This window comes from Calcarisporiella thermophila (assembly GCF_041956535.1).
Source record: "Calcarisporiella thermophila strain CBS 279.70 unplaced genomic scaffold VTP21scaffold_20, whole genome shotgun sequence".
Lineage (NCBI taxonomy): Eukaryota > Fungi > Calcarisporiellomycota > Calcarisporiellomycetes > Calcarisporiellales > Calcarisporiellaceae > Calcarisporiella > Calcarisporiella thermophila.
This window is the reverse complement of record NW_027192210.1, coordinates 477,637-500,369: the sequence shown is the minus strand read 5'-3', so window position 1 is coordinate 500,369 and position 22,733 is coordinate 477,637. Positions and strand designations below refer to the sequence as shown.

The window sequence follows — 22,733 nt, the reverse complement described above, 5'->3', positions numbered from 1 at the left end:
GGTTATAGAGATGGAAAACAATATAGAGAGGAGAATAGAAAACAGATTGAAAACTATCTACAAAGCTCATGTTACAGACACACGAAACACTGCTACACATCCATGCTTGCTCTTCTCTGCGCCACTGAAGGCGTGGGCGACTCCCGCTCGTCCTCGCCCACAAAGATCAAGTTTCGGAGCACCGGGCGAAGCCGTATGTCAAGGGCATACTCGGGCTCCTCCTCGGCGTCCCGTCTGCCTCGATCGGAAAACTCCAGCAATGACGACAGAGTGTTAACTTCCGAGTTTGCTTGCTCGTCCTCAGGGCGATCTTCCTCATCCTCACGATCCTCGCTGGTGTTCTCCAGGGATGTCCCCGCTGTCAAGAGTGTAATGAGCAGAAACACGAACTGTAAACTGAAAATGGCGGCATCGGTGAAAAGCAGGTAAGATCTTGTTTGGACATGGGCTGGCGATGCATACATGCAAGGGGATTAGCAGAGGGAAAAGACGAACACAATAGAAATTTAAGCACCTTGGCCGATGAAGTCTATTATAATTCCTCGATTATCAATATCGGTAATATGCCGAAGTACAGATGCTAGATTAGATAGGATAATGACGAAAAATACAGCATGAAATGTACGCGTAATCGTCCGAGGAGATATGAACTAGATGTTCAAAATGGCAGAGGCAAGAATAAAATGGGTTAGAAAATCCCGACCAAGCTAATCGGAATAGAACTTGACAATTCTTTTACAAATTGCGTCAGGCAGCGAGTGGCAAAGTTGAGAAGGCTAGAATCCAGGAGGTACGCGTACGTAAAATAGACAAATATCAGACACTCAAAGGAATGGGAAATGTAGCGATGTTTGAGCGACATTATCACCATGAGGTTGAGGTTGAGAATTGGCTAGAGAATGAATTTTTTCTTGGAACAGTAAATCAGTCACGTGTGACTGCTCGGGGTCTATTAAATGAGAACCAACAACAAGGCATTCCCTTTCTCTAGATCCCAAGGAATGACTAAATCTTCAAAACAGAGTAGAGCTACCGAGAAGAAGGGAAAGTCGAAAGGTTTTCTTGCGGGTGCTGTTCAACGAAGAAAGGGAACTTATGCCGGAAAAGGTAGCTGATTTCTCCTCTGATTATAGCTTGAATGGCAACTCAATAGTTTTATTTGATACAGCTGCCAAGGTCAAGCAGCAACTCATTCACAAAGCTAAGGTCAAGCGCGAATTCTACAAATCACTAAAGCAGGACGATGAATTTTTGAAAACCCCCGATTTTTACAAAGAGGTAGCATCTGTTTACTTAGTTCACCGAGAAATGCATTAAACATCCACCATTGTTATAGATATTTTCAGAAAAAACGATCGATGATGACGGCAATGTAGTTGAGTATCGTCGAGAGAATGCCAATGATAAAACCGCCTTGGATAGTAAAGCAGAGGGTTCTGGAGACGAGGAGGTAGTGTTGAGCGACGAAGACAAAGAGGAAGAGGAGGAGGAATTGAAAGCAGCAAAAGGGTCAAAAAACACAAAATCAAAACCAAGTAAAGACAACAAGTAAGCTTTGTCTATATCAACTATATATGAAGTGGATCAATTACTCACACATGTCCTACAGATCGTCGAAGCCAAATCCCTTCAAGCAAGCGATAATGGAGAGAGAGAAAAAGATAGCGGAAGAAAGGGAAAAACGAGAAGTATGTATTTAATGGAAAAAAATTTTTTAAATTGGACATTTCTGACTTGTGGCCTTCTCATCCTTCTGTAGGCTGCGAGGTTAGAGCGGGAGAAGGTAGCTCGAGGTCGTGCAAGGTACTATGCTCAACGTAAAAAGAACCGTGAGGTGCATACCGCTAAAACATCTCGAGGTCAACCAAAACTCGGAAATCAAATTCAACACTTGCTAAATAAGATTAAGAGCATGGACTCCTCATCCTAGCTATATAGACTATTATTTCTCACTTTGTATATTTCGTAATACATATGCGTTTTTTTTTTACCCGCTTTTTAACTTAGAGAGTGGCAATGTTACTATTTATTGCCGACAGTCACCCGTGAAATTGAAAATTGCTTTGTCCCAAGTGGAATTCTCACGATATTACTCTTCACTTCTCGTCTAACTTTTCTACACGCCCAACATGCTCGCTCTTCCCATCAATTTTTCCAAATGGATTGAGGAAAATGCAGACAAACTCCAGCCGCCTGTGAATAATTACTTAGTGCAGCGCGGTGATTTTATCATTATGGCTGTTGGGGGGCCGAACAAACGCACTGACTATCACGTCAACGAAACCGAGGTAATTCCAATACGGCTGAATAAGCAGCGCAATTTGTTTTTGATACATTACAACTCTGGCAATAGGAATGGTTTTACCAGTACAAAGGAGACATGTTGCTCAAAGTGGTAGACAATGGCGAATTCAAGGATATCCCTATTCGCGAAGGGGAAATGTTTCTGTTACCAGGTATGTTTCCTGTTCTTTCTACCATGAATGGATGATTTGGTTAATACTTTCAATCATTGGTTAAGGTAATACACCACACAACCCGGTTCGTTTTGCTAATACAGTTGGCATTGTTATTGAGCGCAATCGTCGAGCAAATGAGATTGGTAAACATTGGGAATATTGAAACTCTATCCTTTAGATCCTTGCTTAATAATCTATGCTAGACCGCTTGCGATGGTACTGCGATCAATGCAAAGAGATTGTGTATGAAGATTCATTTCACTGCACCGACCTAGGAACACAGCTCAAGCCCATTATTGAGCGCTGGGCGAATAATGAGGATCTGCGAAAGTGCAAAGCATGCGGACATCAAAACACTGCGAAATGAGCCCATATTGTATGTATGAATATTTATCTACTCACGAAGGTTATAGTAATAAATGCCAGTCATGTTTCTCGTAGTCAAACCTGTACCACTACTTATTCGAGCCAGCAGGTTCGCAAAACTAACAATACCCCCACAGTAGGAAGCTCGACAACTTAAAAATGAAAACACCACTTTATTAAGAGGATAATTGACACTACCATTGATAGCCAGTTACCAATCACTTCTTTATGCAATATTATAAGATATATCATTCTTGAAATTCCTTTAAAGACTATGAGCAGAAAGGAACAGTTCATGCCACATGTAGTATATCAGGCTGGTCAGGATAGTTTGGTTTCTTGCGCATTCATTCAAAGACAACGTGCTATCCAAAACGTAGGAAATGTTTTTTTTTAAGCGCTCTTCTTATGCGAGATGCTCTATAAGTGCAATAGCAAGCTAAACACATTTACAGTTGCATCATACTCGCTTTTTAAACCTATACAAGTCCATTGAAAAGTAAAGAGTACCCTTTCTCTCTAAAAACTCGAAATACACTCATTCAAGCAATCATTCTGGATTTGATGAAAAATAATCTTCCCGGATTGCCCGCGCAGCAGGCTTTATTGTAATTACTTAGAAACCAATGCAAACTGGATTATTCTAAGAACGCTTCAATTATCCATATAGGTGTAGCTCCTCTTCAAGCTATGGAAAAAAACTTGATAATATACTTTCTGGAATCGGTTCTGATTTTTCTGTTTGCAGTGCCTGCATTTCGCGCTTTCTACTTCCCATTAATGGAAGATTCTCATCTGAAAATAATTATATCGCAGGTCAAACTTTAATACATCCATAACAGGACATAGATGGCAGTTTCTGATTAATAAAAAGGCATTTTGCTGTATTGACAAATATCTGGTTAATGATTAACTGCATGATTACTACAATGGTCAATAGAGAGCGTGAAATGAAGAGGGGATACGAAACGGTTTATTACTCCTCTATATTTCCTTACCTGCCGGTTCTATATTTATAGTTACTTGCCAGAATAATTACGGTTCTTTCTCAACCATTTTTTTTAAAAATTCCATTCATCTTTTACCTCTCTTTTTTTTTATTCGCTCTCTCTATCACTACTAGTGACACTATTTCAGTATTGTAGACATAAGAAAATGATACTTCATTCTCGAACTCTCTTTTGTATATTCATCATTGTCAGTATATTCTCACTGGGAGGTCTGGCCCAATCTCAAGGGTATACCTGCGACCCGTCACAATGCAAACCTCCAAACTGCCTATGCGCCTCGACGAACCCGCCCGGGGGGCTAGCACCATCTAACACGCCGCAATTCGTCACACTCACTTTCGGTATGTACTTTGTTCTTTTTGGTTTCCGTAAACAAATGCATCGTTAACATTATCATCTTCCTATTTCGTTTAGACGATTCCGTTCAAAACGGTAAGTGCCCAGAAATTTTTATTTTCCAGTTCAAAATGCATAATCCAATCACTCTTTTCAATAGATATTATTAAGACCGCTTACACCCTCTTAAATCGCAAAAACCCTAACGGCTGTCCAGCGCGTGGAACCTGGTTTGTTTCCATTCAGTATACAGACATGCAGCTTGTCACGGAGTGGTATGCAAACGGAAATGAGGTTGCTGATCACACGTTCACCCATCCCGCCCAGCCGTCCGAACGTAAGCAAAACTGCAATATTATACATCCTGCTGGCCATCCTAGTTGACTTCTCCCCTTTTATATTCCAGAGGAGATTGGATCTTGCAAAACTATTCTCAACTCGTTCGCTGGTATTCCTAGATCCAAAATCAAGGGCTTTAGAGCGGTAACTTGTCTTCTAGTGATCTCAACTCTGATCCATCTATTGAGCATCTCTCTCGATTTTGCTGTAGCCTTTCCTCAACTATACCGCTGAAACATTGAACAATGTGAAAAAACAAGGATTTGTCTATGATTCTTCAGCAAGTGCTCAAACGGAAGATGCCTACTGGCCCTATACGCTTGACTATGGCCTTGCCAATGACTGTTGGTCGAGTGCAAATCTGTGTCAACCGGGCGTATTAAAGATCCCGGGCCTGTGGGAAATTCCTATGCACTCAATTGTTGACCAGCAAAAGCGTCGGTATTGACCTCTTTACTCTCCATCTATCGTGTATTAACTTGGTTTACAAATAGTTCCACATGTAATGGACCCCCACCTTGCCGGCACTACGGATACCGTTCTCCAGTGGCTGAAGGATAACTTCAACCGGCACTATAACGGCGGCCGCCAGCCGTTCGGTCTCTATGTGCACCCGGCTCATTTGACCCCCCATCCGGGAGCGCCCGATCCCTCCGCCAATATGGCAATGCTGCAAAACTTCCTTAACTGGGGTAAGCTAACGACGCCACGGATCGAGCTATTCTATTAACTAACTTCCGCTCTGCTATACAAGTTCAAACAATGCCGGATGTCTATTTTGTCACCAACGAACAACTCCTCCAGTGGGTGCAAAATCCAGTACCCAAGGACCAAGTGGGCTCACAACTGTACATGCGCTGCACTAACTCGCAGGTTGCAGCCATGAACAAAGACAACTCTACGCTGGCGGTTGCGGGCACACAGGGTATTTGCAACGGACTGAATAGCGCACTCGCGGAGCTTTGTATTTTCCCGGACGGGCAGTGGAGGACATGCTATGGTTGCCCCGCACGCATGCCCACCGTTGATGATCCGGTGCCGCCTCGCGCAGCTGCATCGGCCGCGCGGCACCCCGTGCCTGACGACTGTGACACAATCTACTGGGATCCAATCGGCAACAAATGCACCTGCACAGGACCGGAGTGCGCTTTCAAGGATATAGCCCCACAGATATCCACAACCAACTCCATCGCCACCAAGACAAGCGAGGGGAATAGACCACGCAGTGATATAGTCTCGCTAGGCATGATCTTCGCCACTGCATTAATTTCGAGTATTCTAGCCCTGTAATAAATAATGAATCACCACCACCCCATTTTCTCTAATTATCACTGACTTTACGAAATTTTTACTTAATAAAATCAACCTTTGATTGTTTTCAGAGCATGCAGAGTGATTAATCCATGCTCCTACGCTGGAGAACTACAAGAACCAACACGTCTGTCAAAGCTGACAGTCTTCTTGACCTCTTCTCGTAACTCTAACCTCGTGGCACTGGAACTTTCCCCGAAACGGTGATTGCAGATATCTCAACCTCTCTGCCAGGAATAGATGTGCGCTGATTATACCACTTGAATTGGCTGCTCCCCATATGTATTTGTGTAGTAGCGCGTGAGGTTTAATGATGGGACAAGGTAAGTTATTGTGATTGTGAGTCCATTTCAGCTGGTGAAGACTAAAGAGCCTCAATAACTCTGGTCGATTAGCTTAGGCTCAGTTAATATGGCTTTGGTCGTCGCCCTTGGTGTAACTGGGGAAAGTCTCGCAGAAAGTGGGAGCAAGGCGTAAGTTTAATAGGAGCTTCTCCAGATGCAGTGAGGCACATGATTGGGTGCGGCGTCGCCGCCGATACTTTAGCGCTTAACGCTGTTTGGAGAGGGCGTGTACAAGGTCAAGGTTTAGGTTAGAAGACCTCCTGATTATATTCGAGAGTAAGAACGAGGCTAAGAAGCCCTCGTCTAAACCAAGGGTTCAGAGCAAGGGGATCGAAGCATAAGCTAAGACCAGCCCCAGCATTGTCTGCTTTTCTTTGCTCGAGTTGACGGAAACTTGGGGGCAAATCTTCTCTTAAGCTTACAGGTGTGAATTGGATGTGCCACATCCCAACGTGGAGAATCTAACTCCGCAATTGATAAACCAACAGGAACAACAATCGCATCCACACTCGCAAACTTCCATAACCTCCTCTTCCATGTCATCTAGGGAAAACGAGAATAACCCAGGATCATCTCCACCTGGGCGCAGCAATGACACCCAGCAGCAGAATGATCCGCAACAGCGCCAGCAACGACAGCAGCAGCCTCAGCAGGAGAGATCATGGTCAGAGATTCTTCGTGGAGTCCTATTTCAAATAATGATCTTTTACTTCATTTCTAATATGTTCAAAGGTTTGTAATTCTCACTCTTCTTTCCATATGATTCTGTTTTATGGACTCTTCTATGATATACTAGCTAAACCGCCCGTCGACATTCCAGGCTCTCAGCTCAACCTAACAAACAACGGTTCCATCAGCAATGCTAACATTTCTAGCCCTGCAACGATTCTTCCATTCTGGCCCGGTAGCACTGTGATGGATTTATATGTTTATATCTCCGAAGCCGAGGACTTTTTGGGCAGTCTCTCAGAACCTGATGCCCTTAAATATCATGCGGAAGGCATCAAGCTTGGTGACTGGGATGATAAAAGGGAAGCTCGTGTGGTACTGGAGACTACTGACAAGGTCCAAAATAACGGGACTCTATATGCGCACATCTTCTTGACTCAGGAAAAGGCGCCCCATGATCCACGAGATCCAGCGTTCGATGAGAACATGGTCGTATATACGAAGCACAGTAATTTATCGTGTTGTTGATGTTGATATAAAAGTCCCTACGCTAATGCTTTATACTGCTTTATATTTTTAAGTGCTCACTAAGTATCTTCCAAAACGCCGAGAAATTAAGACCAAGAAACTCCTTGGTGGGGATGACACGGAGGGAGGAAATGAAAAAGAAATAGTAGCCGGTGAAGAGGTATTTCAGTAGCACATCCATTCCTCATGTATACCCAGCTCAATTTATTCCCTATTCCAGGAGAGCTCTAGTGCAGGATTGACATCCAAACTATTCAAGAAGTCTCCGGTCGTCTCCCACTGGCACCCAAATCTCACTATCAATATTGTTTCCGACCGTATTCCAATTGCCTATAATCAAATGCCTCCACCGATCTTGAAATGTACGTTGAATTTATAAAGGCGATCCTTATCCAATTTACACATACTTTTTTCCATTAGTTGTCCCCCTCGAGAAGCGAGGTCTCCGCGATCAGTCTGGTAAAAATGGCTACTATCTCCCCATCGTTTTTCCAAATGAATTCTGGAATCTACGAGAGCATACTTACCTTATTAATGATACTGTCAAGTAAGTAAAGAGTTTATAGGCTTCAAATTGTTGATATTAAGGTCATTTGGCACTTGTATCCATAGGACACTTCCTCTTACCATCCACTTCTCTCCAATTTCATTCTGGAAGTTCCAATTATACTCCGTCATGGAGGACAAAATGACTCAGCAAGCCGAAATGCTGGGCGGTGCCTCAGGGGCCGAAATGGACGAATTCAAACGGTTGCTATTGGAAACCAACCCGCTATTGCTTGGGGTGACGGTGGTTGTTTCTTTGCTGCACTCATTATTTGAGTTTTTGGCATTCAAGAACGGTATGCACCCTTACTGTTTCGTATCCATCTGACCTCCCTTATTAATATTGGCTCGTCCTATTTCACTAGATATCGCATTTTGGAAAAATAAAAAAGACACTACAGGTGTTTCGGTTCGCACGCTTCTCGTCAACATATTTTTCCAGCTCGTTATCTTCCTCTATCTCTTCGATAATAATCAGGATACCAGCTGGATGGTTTTGATCGGCCAAGGTGTGGGCCTACTGATCGAGATTTGGAAAGTGAAAAAGGCAATGCGACTCCAGGCAAGTATCCACAACATTTGTGGTACTCAGTCCTCTTTCTAACCTTTCAGCGATGGTGTAGGTGACGCGCAAGGAGAACTCATTCATTCCATGGCGTCTCAAGATCATTGACAACCAGCAGTTGACTGAAACCGAAATAAAGACACGCGAGTACGACCAGATGGCATACCGTTATCTCTCATGGATTGCCTTCCCACTTTTGATTGTCTATGCCATATATTCACTTATATACAACACCCATAAGTCCTGGTACTCTTATTTCGTGAGCGTGCTCGTTGGATTTGTTTATACGTGGGGATTCATCACCTTGACTCCGCAGCTCTTCATTAATTATAAGCTCAAGTCGGTAGCCCACATGCCATGGCGAACACTCATGTACAAGTCCCTCAATACTTTCATTGGTAATTCATATTTAGTTCGATTTGGGGTGTGCTACTGCTAACTCACCGAGTCTTATTTAGACGACCTGTTTGCGTTTGTTATCAAGATGCCCATGCTACATCGTTTAGCATGCTTGCGCGACGATATTGTGTTCTTTGTGTATCTCTACCAGCGCTGGATCTACAAAGTCGATCATACGCGGGCGAATGAATTTGGGCAAGTCGGAGAGGAGGAGGATACCCAGAGTGCTGAAAAATTAGATCAAAATGAAACTAAGAAAGAAAAATAAATGTGTTGTACTACTTCGATGATACTATTTTCTGTTATCTTTTTCTTTTCTCAACCCATCTTTCTTGCTGAATATCTCCTTGCTTAATGTTTTCTTGATAGATTTTCGGGTTTATTTGGTTAATAATAAAATAACATTCAACTCGGAGCCGATTTGAGATATCGTATCCTCTAACAAAAAAAGAGTATATTCAAACAATGATACATTCATTATAGTACGATAAAACCACAGGAGGATTTTTGGAGATTATTTTTCCGCAGATCTACTTTCTGACGAACTGGGAGATTGCTCTGGCGATGTGACGAACACCTCCTTTTCAATATATCGAGCATTAGAATGGTATGTAGATTAATAGCAATGGACGGAGTCATACTGACCATATTCGGCTTCAAGATGCGATTAACCACTGTACTTCCACAGGCCATTCCGCCCATTAGGACAAAGAAAATTTTTACTTTGCCCATGGTTGGTTCGATGTAACTAAATTTTGGAGTGAAAACATGTATTAGGTGACTTATGTGACTATCCAGTGGCTTGTGACCTGTTTCTATTTTTCCTGATTTATACCCTTTGTCGAGAACATATTGAATACTAGTAAGAGGAAATCATGGCAGGCCCAAATCTGGAGATTTTCAAGGTAAGGCAGCTCCTGATATTAGATTGCAAGCCATTTCTTCATTTCTGTACTTTGGCTTTGTTTAGTTTGGGTTTTATGTTTTCTTTCCCATCGCCTTCATGAGCTATTTTGGAGCCCCCATATTCTATGACAAACATGTTAGACAGGTAGGCCATTGGAGATGAGATAAAGGCAAGCTTGAGGCACAACATTATTAAACCATAATTTCCCTTTGAATATGTCTTAGGCCACATTATGGCCCGATCAGGATAAGCTTAATGTAATTCACTTTGATTATGGATTATCTTGTGATGTCTATGTAAACTAAACCTCAGTCTACTTTTGCATAACAGAAACCACCACAAACAAAAGAAGATCTGCGAGCCGAGGTGGAAAGGCTTCGCTCAATGAGACAAGAGCGTAGACAACAGGAACAAGACAATTGAATATCACAAATTATTGTATTATGTAAAATTGAATTTTCTACTGTGTATTCAAGAATAAATTCCATTCATAGGAAAAGATTCTTTCGTCAACTTATCGACCTTCCTGGATCCGGCCCCACTAGCTCATGCTAGTTGGGGTTGAGCTGATACTTAGTAGCGAAGTTACTAGCAATAGAAGAATTCGCGCACATAGCCGATTTAGAATCCCGCCCATTTTATTTCAAATATATGTACATCTCCTGCTAGACCTGCGCACATCCAATGAGTTTTCTTTGCTCCACCGGCCAAGCGTGCCCTTGCCACTAGCTCTCTCAAGCAAAACTCCTCATTCCATTCCACAACGGACGCGATTTTCGCCGCGTGATATCGTAAAGGATCACCTAAGCATAGCAATGGTTACATCCACTCTATCTTGCATAAGCTATCTCATTTTGAGCATCTCCTTCATGGCTACATTGAGTCGCCAAACTTGCTCACTTACCTTCGTATAACAAATAGTCACCTCCAAATTTTAATCCAGGGCCTATGTAATATCCCATTGACCAAAGAACCTCAAACACCACATAGCGATTATGGTCACAAATTTCCATTATCTTTTTAGTGGCCTCTTCTTGAAGAGATTGAGGTCGGTAATAAGGCAGCTTGACGGAGGAGGTTGGTAGAGTCAAGGTAGATCCGGAATGTGTAGCCGTTTCGCCTTTATCCTCCTCCGGTTGGTAACTCTTATGTGAATCGATAAGAGAAATTATTCCTATGAATAAGAATTTGTTAATTTAATTTTACAGCACAAATAAAATGCAAAAGAGGTGACAGCGAATCAAGATCCCTAAATATATACCTCGGTGAAAAAGTAATGTAATTTCTTCTGGACTCAACTGCAATGGTAATCCCATAAACACATGTTGAAGTGGAAATCGTGCTATAGATCCACAGAGAGATCCAACAATACGATGCTCTTCCCTGAGGGTTTTAACCGCTAAAATTAACATATATGAATATATTGAAGTGATTATAACCTAAACTCTATATATCACCAGAGTGCTTACATTCAGCATCCCATACAAAACCACATCCACTTCCCTTGAAAACGTCTACTGGTATTTTTTCAGGTAAAAGAGATGTAGAGTTCGTTGCTGCCACGTCTTGATGCATGTATTGTTCATTTTCCAAAATTTCCGTTAAAAACTTGGTTAATAAAGACTCTGCGCCACTTCATTAATCCTTGATGGTAATTTTGGTTCTTCAGTTCCCCACCCGCCAAAAGGATTTATATGGAATGGCCAAGGTGCTCAGAAAACCTTGGATTTGTACAGAAATCATATCTAGAAGAAACAAAACTCACGAAAGGATCACTACACCTCGTCGTGTACAGATTATTCAGGTAATAAAAAATTCATTAACTTCAAGCATTTACAATGAGGAAAATTAAATGAAATAACAAATACGACAAAAACTAGTTTTTATCTTTTCGCACGGAAGCCAGCCCCGGCCATGTTATTACAGCAATTATATCCGACTGCCGTAACATGATCAAGGCTTCATTCTCAGCTGAGTGCACCGTTAAATTTGAAAAAGAGTACTTGATCTCATTCGCGTGTTTTCAATCAGTATATCTTAAACTGCTCTATAATTTTAGATTCTCTCGCACATTGACCTCCATACGTGGTGCTATTATATGTTTACAGGAATTCTGGCTATGCATTCAGGGGGATAAATCCCGGTTAGAATGTTATTTTCATATTGAACGGTTCAGTTATGGCGGAGGCGATGGGGGTTCGATAATTGGCGATCCAAAATTTGTGCAAGATGCCCCAGATATTCGCGAATGGTTGAAAGAAATGCAAAATCATCATAGGTACTAGTTGAAGTAGACTATTTGAGGCGTTTTCCACAGGGCTTAATATGCTCCCTTTCATTTTACAGTGTTGTGAACGAAGATAGTAAGATTTATAAAGCAAGCTTCGTAATTTCCGGAAGGATTATCTATACTCTACATTTAGATATGAATAGCTCTGGCGGGATTACTCTTTTAAATGCTGCTCTGACTCAATCAAGTGGAGAGGTAATCTTTTACCTTTCAATCATGAAAAGTGGAAATTATTCACTTTTTCCCTGAATGTACATTTCAGCGCTCACAAGCACTTTCTGATGATGCAATCGCGTCATCCGATTCCCCATACCAAACACAAGCTCCGGGAACAGCCACGGCTTCTATCTTAATAAATGTCCAACGTCCAGCACCTCTTGAAAAGTGGATGGTAAATTTTGCCTATATAATCTTTCAGCCAAGTCTTCTGATAGTGGCAATGATCAATTTTGGCGCTTTTTCTGAGAATTTAAAATCCTTCTTATAGGGACTTGATCAAATGGTAGATAGCGACTGTCAGATATCGGAACCTCAGCTGAATATATTGAATTCCCTACCAGGTATATTTCAAAATCTGCGCACGTGTTTTGGTTTATAGAAAGTCCTAGAGAGCTTCCATAACTTAGGGTGGATACGAAAAACGTTCGAGACTCCTCGCAAAGCAAACATCTCAACTGCACCTCGTTCTGCTCGTGGTTCGTCTGCGCTTTCTAGAAGTTCGCATTCAATTCGCCCATTCGTCCCAGAGTCACCCCTCGCGCAAAAACGGCGTTCATTACACAATAAGATCCAAGTAATTAAATACAGGCCTCAATCGCATTTTTTATTAAATTTAATTCCGGTAATAACATACCATGTTTAACAGAACTCGCGGAACAATCTAGAGAGCAATCAGCACCTTTCACTAGATCCAAGTCATATTGCTGAAACAGGAATAGAAGTCGTTCCGAAGAACTTTATGAAATATGATTCAATGGAAGAAAATCACGAAAACGACCTATTTCCTGATTCCAGCTCACAAGAATTGGAAGATAGCAAACAATTATTAACTCCACCATTAATTGTTGATGTATCCACTCGAAACGATGGATTTTACGCATGCCGAAGTCCTATAATTCTCAGGCCGCAGCTTGTCAATATTATCGACCAACAGCCCAATTTGATTAATGTTTCACCGTCTTCTTCCCCCTATCTCCAGCTCGACTCTACTGCAGCCAATGCTCAAATGCACATTATTAATGTTGCCAAGGAATCACCCAGGCACGACTGCCCAAAAACCCCCTCTAAAGTGCTTCAGTTGAATTCTTCCTCTCCTCATCCATTATCTACTGCTGATGTGGTGAAAGAAACGCCATTTGTAAACATTAATTGGACAGCTGGATTGCAGACGATGAGCCACAAGTCACCGAGTCGGAAAAGGTAAAATATCAAGAGAAAAGCTCTTTGCATTTAAATTTCAGCTATATGTAACTGCAAATAGCCGGAAATACTAATTCCATTTCTACGCACTTTATTAGAGCTTGTTTATCTTTGCTCCAATGTGCCCCACTGTCTACTCATACACAAATCGAACAACCACGCAGCAGCACTCCTACTGAAATCCCAATTCATAGCTCACCCCCTGCTCTTATAGGGTCTCCCCTATCCCCAACATTAAACTTATCACAAAAACGCCTTTCTGATCATTCTCCTCATTTCAGCACATTTCCTCCCTCCTGCTCGCATATACCTCTTCCCACTACGCCTGAGCCTAATTCACCTGTTATTTTTCAACAAGAACAGGAATCTTGGTTGCAGCAGGAGCCCGAAACAAGGCAGCCATCTGTAGATATAGTTCAAGAAAATATGGAACACCCAATATCTGGGAAAAAAAGAAAACTAGAATTGGAGGAGAAAATGGATTCAAGCTCAGCTGAACGAAATAATAGGCAAAGAGAAACACGATTCCCCATCTTTGAAGAGGCCCATTCTACTTCACGCCCAGATGTTATTCCTATACATCACTCTATACCTACTGTCGCCCAAGCTACTATTCCAGCTGAAAATTCAGTCCAGCAACCAAAACAGCAGCAAACCACCCTCTCTGATATCAGATGCATGTTAGAGAGAGTGCATCACGTTGAGGGAAAGCAAAAGCAGTCAAATTTGGCAAGCTTTCTGAAAAACCTTTTGTCGTGAGCAGAATTACATCAATTTTTATTTTATGTCGATTGTATTTAATGTTTCTTCTTGAGTATATCAAAACGTAAGGATGCCCTTACTTTGAACTTATATATATTTAATACATGTTGTAAGATACTGAAATAGTTAGAGTAAAAGCGCTAGGAAATAACATCGCAAAACAATGCCTGAATCCAGATAAATCTTAATCAATTTCAATCCAACTCAAAAGTTTCTTGGATGTATTATATAAGCTATTTGCCTACACAATAACAAGAGTTAAATTATAGTCTTTCAAACTCTGTGATAAATACGATTAAACCTTGCGTTGCATTGGCATCAGATATTTGAACACTCTATCGTTCCAAACCTTGCTATAGGATTATTTTGAAGTAATAGAGAACAGTTTCCATATTATGTACGGCAATTAATATTTTCAATATTCCAGAGAAAACCTATGCAAAGACATTCTAAGCTATGAGTCCTGGCAATAATCGAATACTCTGGATTTAGTTCAGCTAAAATAAAAGCCACTACTGACGGAAAGATGACCAGCAAGTAATTTTATGCATAAAGAAAATTAAATTGAGAACGTGTGCGAATATATGCAGACAACCTAGCATTTAACTTATATCATATATTAATAAAACTTCAGCAAGCTGAAGCTCCCTAAATTCCGTAGAAAAGCTAATCAAAATTATGAAATAAATAACTGATCGACCGCATTTTGGAGATTTATTCTGGATCGAATCTAATTAAGGGCAAAAACAACACACTACCAGAAAATAAAGACAATGTTCAAATCATTTTGGCATTGAGTGCGATCTTAAAAGCAAATATATTCGAAAAGAAAGCTCATTAATGGGGTAATTAGTTAAAAATCTTATCTAGAGAAAAGGCAATCGCCGGAAAAAAAATAAGGAAAATAGCAGATATTAGTGTTAAACATGTAAAATTAGAGGGAGGAAGATTAAAACTCTATGATAAAAATTATCCTAAATATTATATCATTTGGCATTTAGAGGGGATGCTTATCACCAGGCTCCCAGGGGGGAGGAGGCGGAAAGAGTCTTGGACGCTGCGATCGCTCTTCTCCTTCCTCCTCCTCTTCTACAAGTGGTGGATGCATAATTAATGTTTCATCAAATGGCTTTGGTAGTTTAGTGGGGCGGTCCGGGGATTTCACATCTGTGCGTGCTTTGGGCGAAAGTTCAATAGAAGAGGAAGAGGAGGTACGCGCGTGTCGTGTTTGATACTGTGTTCTCTATGTGATTTAAGCCGTTCTAATATATTTCCGATAACAGTTGAATTAAAATTGTCTTACTTGCTTTCCCCTTATTATTGGAGAATTATAGGGTGCAAATCTAGTGAAATACACTCTGCTCAGAGGAGTGCCACTAGAATTTTGCTGCTGATGCCCTCGAGGACTCCCCGGAGGCCCCGGCTGTTCCACAAACCATGTCATCTCAGGTGTCGGTGGAGAAGACGATTCTTTCATAAAAGTAGATGTATTAAGAGTGGCCGAGGGTTGATGGATGGTTGAAGAAATGCCACTGCCTCTGTTGCCCGCATGCAGTCTTTCAATGATCGTGTCACGACGTGGTAAGTCGAGCACGTGTTCTAGCTCAAGAATTCTGTTGCGCATTGCTCGGAACATTGGAAGTGTAAAGATAGAAGGTTCAACGTCAATGGAGAAATAAGCTATGTCATATGGAGTTATGGCCTAGGGCTGTTGTAATTATCCGAGAAAATTATCAACGCTTACTTCCGTCGGGGAGTGCGAGCAAGTGTCTCCTATCAAGAGGACACCATTGGTGTTCTGTGCTTGGGGAGCTTGTTGATGGTGGGAGCGAATAACGGCTCGGGAGGTGGAAATCTAATTCAAGATTCTATTGAAATGAATTAGTGGTACCTAATAGAATTAACACCTACCGAAGCTACGCCTACGCTCCGCACTGCTTGCACTAGAAGACGTGGTCGAAAAAGCGCTACGAGGAGAACGACTTTCATCCTCCTGTCGTTCCATAAAATAAATATTAAATAATATGCTTGAATGCGAGAGAATAAATACTAAATGCAATGCTATGAAAGAATGGTATATGAAGGAAAGGATACAACTACTGGAAAAGCTTGCGCATTAAAAAAGACAAGTAGAGACGGAATAGTAGAATAAGAGAGTTGGGCATATCCCCCTTCTCCACTTTTATTTTTATCCTGAAAGGCGAACTAAAAAAACGAGGCCTCAACACTAACTCTTCAAACATCGCTGACGGCCATTGGCAGTCGCTGATCCAGGCTTGCAGCATCAAGCCATTATTAGTTGACGTCTTGGTTCCCCTTTACCGCTAGTGGTCAAAGGAAAAATGAAAGTGCTAGAAAGGAAAGCAAATAGCTTCATTTTGACATCAGTGCAGGCACAAGAACCCTTCAGCTGCAGAATTTGAGTTCTTCCCCGCTGAAATATTCAGTGGTGATAGAGTTCTTAACCCCAAATATTTGGCTAGATTTTGGCTCGATACAAAAAAAAAAAATAAAAAAGCTCGAATTGCATTACCTGCAAGATACAAGAGCTACTGCATGTTCAGACATTTGTGCAATATTTCATTTCATTTCAAGTGCTTTAAGTAGAGCCACCTTTTGACTATTTCATCATGCTTTTAGGTTCTCACTTCTCTTACATTGAATAAAATTATCATTGAACAACAAAATAAAGCATCTAATCCAGTCAATTTAATATAATATAACAATCAAGTATACGTTCTAGACACAGAAAAAACAAAGAAAAAAAAAATAGCCACTATACAATTTTGGTATATATTATATAATTGATTTAACGCCCAAATCGCTGCTCTACTCGGGCATACCGATAGAGAGCATTGCGAAAGACGCGATATGAGATACGCGGTGCTGCGACATGTATAATCTCTGTAAGCCGAATATGCCAAGGTGGATATCCATAAAGCCTTAATGGCTGATCTGGCCAACGTGTGTTGCTAAGGACAATCATTAGATTTGGTTCGGAGAATGAAGCTACAAAAGTACGATTAATGATAAACATTAGTGAAAACCTGGAACAGTTACTTACCACTTATTCTATCATCAACCAACTCCATGCTTATCTCTTTTTCAGCAATATCTCCATGATTAACTGATTGGCAAATACTCTTGGTTGCTTCAACAACATGTCGATATCCATCCTCATGGGACAGTAATATTACATTAAGATCTATTAATATAGGTAAGTATAACTTCGCAGCGAAATTTTAGAAATTTACTTACCAGGTGAGTATTGATGTAATGTACTATATTTTCCATTCGTTGGTTTTAAACCATTCACATATTTCACACCATTCAGTAGGCTCATTGCACCAACTTTAACCTGATGCTTGTCCTCTTCGCCAAACCATTTTATTTTCAAACGTGCTATCTCTTTTGTAATAGCATCAATTTCATGCTTAATTTTCCCTATGTAGATAAATGAATTTACAAATTAGCAAGTGCTCATAGAATACTATAATAATGTTATATACCGCTTGATTCGTAAATAGAAAGGAATGCGATTCGAGCTTCCACACACCAACATGCTAGCATCGCAATATCTCTTATTGTATCACCCAGCTGTTGTTCACTTTCTAGTCGCGGTAGCACTACAGTTAGGTGGTGAGGCTTCTTAGGAAGTGGTGCAAGATCGTGGTGTATTATCTGACATGATGGTGGACTTGCTATGCGTTCATTTATGTATTGAGTTGCCCAGCTCCATGCTCGTGTAACAGACAAATGGATACTATAAAAAAAATGTATAATGTGATAGAGAATAATGTGGAAGAGATTGGCCATCCTTTTATTAGCTTCGATTTTTGTTTTTTTGTTACCCCTATACATATACTTAATTTTTGCCCCTGTGGCTTGTTCATAAGGATGTTCAATATTTAGACAGCTTTGTTTCAGAGGCTCAATTATGCTTTTACACGTATTTGAAATACGAGTGGAAACTCCGCAATTGTGTTGTGTCGAGTTTGTATATTGGGAGTTTCCACAAGGAATTGGGCAGAAGCAGAGATAGAGATATAGAATCAATGCTTGATAAATTTTTTAGATATTAAACTTTAGTATTATAAGGATTATCTGTGTGCACTAGTAAATGAGTATACAAAGCATCCCATCTCTGGAATGAAAAAGAACTGAGCAATGCTGTCCAATTGTTCTTTGAAAGCAAGTGAAGATGAACTATTTTTTAAAGACCCCTTGCCACTTTTACATGTAGCATTTGGTAAGAAACGAGTCCCAAACTGAGAAATAAAGCGAGGAATGGAAGTCGAAAGAGTTACCATAATGAAGATAAAATCACGATATAAGAGGTATTTATGTTGGTTTAAATTCAGTATAAAATTTTTGATGTAAAGTTGGAAAATGCAAATAAATAGTATTCAAGAATTTGTACCTTGATCAAAGCCGAGCCGTTTTAGGTTAGGCAGACAGCCTCAATAAACACCTCTCAGGGTCGCAACTCATTCACTCCCACATCCTTCCTGTAGTCCTCTCCAATGAACGCGAGAAAAAACGCCGCACTTCTTCCACAAGACTAAACAAGTGGGCGGCTCGCCTGCGCGTTGATCAGTGTGCGCAGCGCATCCACACGTCCCTGCTACTATGACCTATGTGATGTCGCAAACCTTCAACATGCTGGCTCACCAGGATCGCGAGCAAGGGGCTGTCAGTGCCCAGCGTCGTACGGGGTAACATGCCCAAGGTGCCACCCGCCTATTGCATTGTGCCGTGCCAGGTCCTAGTCTGCAAGCCCTCCTACGGGTGCTCCCGTCACGACAGACAGCGAACGGGCCTTAATTCGTAGGGCGTGAGCTGCCCTTGCTGATTACGTCTCCTCATGACATGCGCGAGCCACCTATCTCACTGTTTACAAGTGACCAGGAGGATCTATTACCAACCGACAATCTTTCTCTGCCGCTCGATGCGAGGCGCAGGCTGAGCATTCGTCTTCGCCGACCATGTAAGCCACGGTTCCTAACGCTGAGGCAAGCATGCAGAAAAGCAACCCCCACGTGGCATGGTGATGCGCTGTGATGAACAACGGATGCCGGTCCCCGCTAGCTATGCGGAGCAAAGCGTCGAGAGGCTGCACCTCATGATGCCAAGGAAATAAGGTGATGCCAGTCCCATGTGGGCAGAGCCTCCCATGAACCACGCGGCCCTCACCGTTGTCGCCAGGAATCGCCACGAGTCTGTCGTCCACCTCAAATACTGTGGAGAGGGGAGGTGAGTGGACGCAGATACAGCCATGGGTTGGGCCAGGGTATGGTCTCTTGGGAAGGCTATGATAGACCAGTTCTCCGCTGCCATCATGACCATACATGGACTCATACTATTTTTCCCAGTCTATACTTAATTGCTCAAGGTCTGTCCTGGCCTCCATGGCCGTACAAGCCACGGGCAGGCGGTTAATGGGAGGGGCAGCCACCTCCAATCCAAACTCCTCTAGCAGTATCTCATCATCGGTAGGGCCAACACATTGTTCTACATCCTCGAGCTGCCCCACCCACTCAGGAGTCCCAATATCTTCCTGTCCTATAGGCAGCCCGTGCTTAACTTGCAGCACATTCCACACAAAGTCTGGGGTTGGTGCAGGGAGTCCAGAGTTGGGACTGGGCGCCCTGTCGGATCCATGATCATGTTCAATGGGCACCTTGCCCTTCTTCTTCCGAACTGCTCCCGTAGGGTAGCTTGGTGTTTGATACATTAACTTATGGAACTGTAATGAGAGCAGCCACGGCTGACGAAAGAGGACTAAGGATTTATTAAAAAGTAGAGATGGACAGACAAGATAATGTCAATAATGATACTAGAAAAATAGTAAGAGTTTCTTCTCTTCCTGATGTCTTGTTCACACTTAATTCTTATATATAAAGCAAGGTCTAACAATAATATTAAAACAGGTTTTGGAATTAATCTTGGAACTAGGTTGTGACTGCACATATTGGTGAAGACTGGTTTGTTACAGTAACTACAACAATCAGCGCTTCTGGTTGTATTGCCTTAGTATGGTGGTGTGTGTGAGTGTTGGAACTGTTAGTTATGGTATGTGACTATACACAATATTATATATTGTGCACAAAAAATTGCGTCAGGCAATAGCTTCAACCTTGATCTATAATGCAAGACAACACTGCGTGTTTACTTTTTTACGCTTCCCAAAACTAAATAATAAGCCTATTCATTTCTTCATAAATGAAAGCAAGTTCTGAGTATGTTAAAAAATAACCACTGGGTGAAATTCTTGCAATACTGACCTAAGCTAGAAAATTATATCGACTAAGCCCATCATATCACTTGTATTCTTACAATCCCACTTTCATTCAAATATTTGTGTATCCCCCTAACTGCTCAAGCCAATTTTACAGTGTTTATTATACTAATATATGTCAACCTGCCAGTTTTTAGATAATTCTAGAGGCCATAACTCTGCATCAATCACTCTCATCTGTAGAGCCCTGGTCACCAAGAAATGAAAAATCGAGTCCTACGGACTTGAAAAGAAAAAGCATTAAATTGAAGTTAGATACAATTTGAATTTAGCCAATAAATTGTTTTTAGGCTCAAATAAAGATAAAATACGTACAGTATTTTCAGACTTGCTCTCGTTATCTGTGAAAGGTTTTTGCCGTCTACTTCTAACTCCTCTTTTTTCGTTTATAGACTCTTCTATTACGTTTTCGATATTAAGAGCTTCTCGTTCAGCCTGGAGCTCTCGCATTTCCCGAATTTTCTTACATTTCTGGTCTCCCTAAAGGAGTAAAAACAATAGTGAGAATAAATTTAAAAGCTTTATGCAAAGTACTAGTGCCTTCAATTCCCAGATCCGCTAGCATCTGTTTTAACTTTTTGATCTGCGAACGTGGCGATTCAATACCGGCCAGTTCTTTGGACCAAATCTTCCGAACTCCACACTTATTTATATAGCCCTTTAATCTTTTGATCGATTCTTCGTCCTTATTTGTTGATTGTTCCTAGAGAAAACACCTATATGTCACAAAAAATTCACAAGAAAAATAACACGTTTTGATTATAACCTTTTCTCCAGCGCCTTTTTTCTTTTCCTTTGATTTTCTTGAACGCACTGGTATATCCTCTATCTCACTTAATTCTTCATCTTCTAATTGCGGATTACTCTTTTCTCCCTCCTTAACAATTTTTGTCTTTCCCTATAAACATGAAGAGTTATTAAGTTAAGGAAAAATGTATGGAAGTTCATAAAGTTTTACTTTGTATTTATCCTTTTTCCCATGTGTTGTTTCAACCTTTTTCTTTGAAGACGAGGGATTTAACGCATTATCACCTGACTTGACCAATTCTTTATCTCCATTTTTCAGTTCATGTTGACTATCATTGACCATAAATTCAATCTTTTGATTCTTCTCTCTTTCTTCATCGGGTTCATCGTCTCCAGATTCGTCTTCCTCATCTTGTATCGTTCTTTTTCTTTTCTTTCTCTTGGACATGATTAAACGTTCACCTTCACTCTCGTCATTTACATCGCTATCAATAATAACATCTGCCTGCGGTAAAGCTTTCCCATGTATATCATTCTGAGATCTTTGCTTAGATCTCGATTGAGGAGTCAACAGAGCATTTTCTCCCGTCGTTTCCTTCTTGTTTGCTGAGCTCAATTCATTGACCAGTGCTGACTCATTTACATCGTGTAAAGTATGTTCCTCCTACCATATATTAACAAAAAAATTATTCTTAAGTCTCAGTATATTTTAAAAAAGCGTTGGCATACAAATATAGCATTGATCAACTCGTTAGTTTTTTTCTTCCATGGATGTTCATCAAGTGCAAACGAGTCTAATCCCAGTCGTTTCTCTATTTCGCGACGAATTCGACGCGCAGTAAGTGTATTGGGATCACCACTGCGAATAATTTCGCGACATAACGAAGCAAGTTTAGTTTCGTCAACTGTTAAACTGTTGCTCATTTGAAAGTATAGCAAAGTTAAAATTCCGTATTGCATTCAAATATTTGCTACTCGGGGTTTTAAATAAATATTGAACGCGCCTCTATACATTTCATAAATCGTAGGAGACGCGAATAAAATTATAAATAAATAGCGATACCGCAAATAAATGGGCGTAAAGGAAAATTATATTTATATACACTAAGAAAAACTAAAATAATATTGATTACTCTTATGCTTTGCCCTGCCTATTATTACTTTGTAAAGTTTCTTCACAATGTTATTCTGTCAATATAAATCAACAATTTTGAAATTATGACGAATGAGTTTTCAGTAATTTCAAAAAATTTTAAATGAAAAATAAAAAAATTTTTAAAACAATTAGGAAAATTCTACTAAATATAAATTTTTACAAGATTTCTTCAATATTTATTGGTTTATTTTTGAATAATTTACAAAATTTTTTAAATATTACTATAAATATCTTTATATATATTATTATTTATTTTTATTATGTATTTAGCTTAGTACATTG

The 22,733-nt window shown here is 40.7% G+C and overlaps 12 protein-coding genes across 12 annotated transcripts; 6 read left to right on the top strand and 6 right to left on the bottom strand.

The window, feature by feature from the left end:
• Nucleotides 1–92: 92 nt before the first annotated feature.
• On the bottom strand, nt 93–871 carry VTP21DRAFT_4992 (uncharacterized protein; the record flags this gene model as incomplete). The annotated part of the gene is made up of 3 exons (XM_069395464.1): nt 93–448; nt 515–650; nt 740–871. 3 exons carry the CDS (start codon nt 869–871, stop codon nt 93–95), a joined length of 624 nt encoding a protein of 207 aa, XP_069248608.1.
• Nucleotides 872–1,001: 130 nt separating this feature from the next.
• Nucleotides 1,002–1,930, top strand: VTP21DRAFT_4991 (uncharacterized protein; the record flags this gene model as incomplete). The annotated part of the gene is made up of 5 exons (XM_069395463.1): nt 1,002–1,107; nt 1,169–1,278; nt 1,337–1,548; nt 1,610–1,688; nt 1,760–1,930. 5 exons carry the CDS (start codon nt 1,002–1,004, stop codon nt 1,928–1,930), a joined length of 678 nt encoding a protein of 225 aa, XP_069248607.1.
• Nucleotides 1,931–2,129: 199 nt separating this feature from the next.
• Nucleotides 2,130–2,826, top strand: VTP21DRAFT_4990 (uncharacterized protein; the record flags this gene model as incomplete). The annotated part of the gene is made up of 4 exons (XM_069395462.1): nt 2,130–2,288; nt 2,354–2,456; nt 2,522–2,602; nt 2,663–2,826. The coding sequence occupies 4 exons, from the start codon at nt 2,130–2,132 to the stop codon at nt 2,824–2,826; spliced, it is 507 nt and encodes a 168-aa protein (XP_069248606.1).
• A 1,154-nt stretch (nt 2,827–3,980) lies between these two features.
• VTP21DRAFT_4989 (uncharacterized protein) lies at nt 3,981–5,800 on the top strand (the record flags this gene model as incomplete). Its single annotated transcript, XM_069395460.1, has 7 exons — nt 3,981–4,176; nt 4,250–4,267; nt 4,332–4,508; nt 4,578–4,654; nt 4,722–4,947; nt 5,005–5,202; nt 5,265–5,800. 7 exons carry the CDS (start codon nt 3,981–3,983, stop codon nt 5,798–5,800), a joined length of 1,428 nt encoding a protein of 475 aa, XP_069248605.1.
• A 901-nt stretch (nt 5,801–6,701) lies between these two features.
• Nucleotides 6,702–9,140, top strand: VTP21DRAFT_4988 (uncharacterized protein; the record flags this gene model as incomplete). Its single annotated transcript, XM_069395459.1, has 9 exons — nt 6,702–6,897; nt 6,962–7,342; nt 7,416–7,522; nt 7,583–7,724; nt 7,783–7,909; nt 7,975–8,204; nt 8,274–8,470; nt 8,532–8,871; nt 8,932–9,140. The coding sequence occupies 9 exons, from the start codon at nt 6,702–6,704 to the stop codon at nt 9,138–9,140; spliced, it is 1,929 nt and encodes a 642-aa protein (XP_069248604.1).
• A 607-nt stretch (nt 9,141–9,747) lies between these two features.
• VTP21DRAFT_4987 (uncharacterized protein) lies at nt 9,748–10,202 on the top strand (the record flags this gene model as incomplete). Its single annotated transcript, XM_069395458.1, has 4 exons — nt 9,748–9,777; nt 9,843–9,923; nt 10,004–10,036; nt 10,110–10,202. The coding sequence occupies 4 exons, from the start codon at nt 9,748–9,750 to the stop codon at nt 10,200–10,202; spliced, it is 237 nt and encodes a 78-aa protein (XP_069248603.1).
• A 198-nt stretch (nt 10,203–10,400) lies between these two features.
• On the bottom strand, nt 10,401–11,354 carry VTP21DRAFT_4986 (uncharacterized protein; the record flags this gene model as incomplete). Its single annotated transcript, XM_069395457.1, has 4 exons — nt 10,401–10,582; nt 10,684–10,953; nt 11,041–11,178; nt 11,249–11,354. 4 exons carry the CDS (start codon nt 11,352–11,354, stop codon nt 10,401–10,403), a joined length of 696 nt encoding a protein of 231 aa, XP_069248602.1.
• An 850-nt stretch (nt 11,355–12,204) lies between these two features.
• Nucleotides 12,205–14,247, top strand: VTP21DRAFT_4985 (uncharacterized protein; the record flags this gene model as incomplete). The annotated part of the gene is made up of 6 exons (XM_069395456.1): nt 12,205–12,264; nt 12,332–12,460; nt 12,557–12,629; nt 12,696–12,862; nt 12,935–13,488; nt 13,998–14,247. 6 exons carry the CDS (start codon nt 12,205–12,207, stop codon nt 14,245–14,247), a joined length of 1,233 nt encoding a protein of 410 aa, XP_069248601.1.
• Nucleotides 14,248–15,247: 1,000 nt separating this feature from the next.
• Nucleotides 15,248–16,255, bottom strand: VTP21DRAFT_4984 (uncharacterized protein; the record flags this gene model as incomplete). Its single annotated transcript, XM_069395455.1, has 4 exons — nt 15,248–15,493; nt 15,554–15,930; nt 15,995–16,105; nt 16,162–16,255. The coding sequence occupies 4 exons, from the start codon at nt 16,253–16,255 to the stop codon at nt 15,248–15,250; spliced, it is 828 nt and encodes a 275-aa protein (XP_069248600.1).
• Nucleotides 16,256–17,059: 804 nt separating this feature from the next.
• On the bottom strand, nt 17,060–18,066 carry VTP21DRAFT_4983 (uncharacterized protein; the record flags this gene model as incomplete). Its single annotated transcript, XM_069395454.1, has 4 exons — nt 17,060–17,259; nt 17,315–17,455; nt 17,509–17,694; nt 17,760–18,066. The coding sequence occupies 4 exons, from the start codon at nt 18,064–18,066 to the stop codon at nt 17,060–17,062; spliced, it is 834 nt and encodes a 277-aa protein (XP_069248599.1).
• Nucleotides 18,067–18,843: 777 nt separating this feature from the next.
• On the bottom strand, nt 18,844–19,984 carry VTP21DRAFT_4982 (uncharacterized protein; the record flags this gene model as incomplete). Its single annotated transcript, XM_069395453.1, has 3 exons — nt 18,844–18,990; nt 19,172–19,559; nt 19,611–19,984. The coding sequence occupies 3 exons, from the start codon at nt 19,982–19,984 to the stop codon at nt 18,844–18,846; spliced, it is 909 nt and encodes a 302-aa protein (XP_069248598.1).
• Nucleotides 19,985–20,711: 727 nt separating this feature from the next.
• VTP21DRAFT_4981 (uncharacterized protein) lies at nt 20,712–22,219 on the bottom strand (the record flags this gene model as incomplete). The annotated part of the gene is made up of 6 exons (XM_069395452.1): nt 20,712–20,771; nt 20,864–21,024; nt 21,083–21,251; nt 21,315–21,446; nt 21,507–21,959; nt 22,025–22,219. The coding sequence occupies 6 exons, from the start codon at nt 22,217–22,219 to the stop codon at nt 20,712–20,714; spliced, it is 1,170 nt and encodes a 389-aa protein (XP_069248597.1).
• Nucleotides 22,220–22,733: the final 514 nt, after the last annotated feature.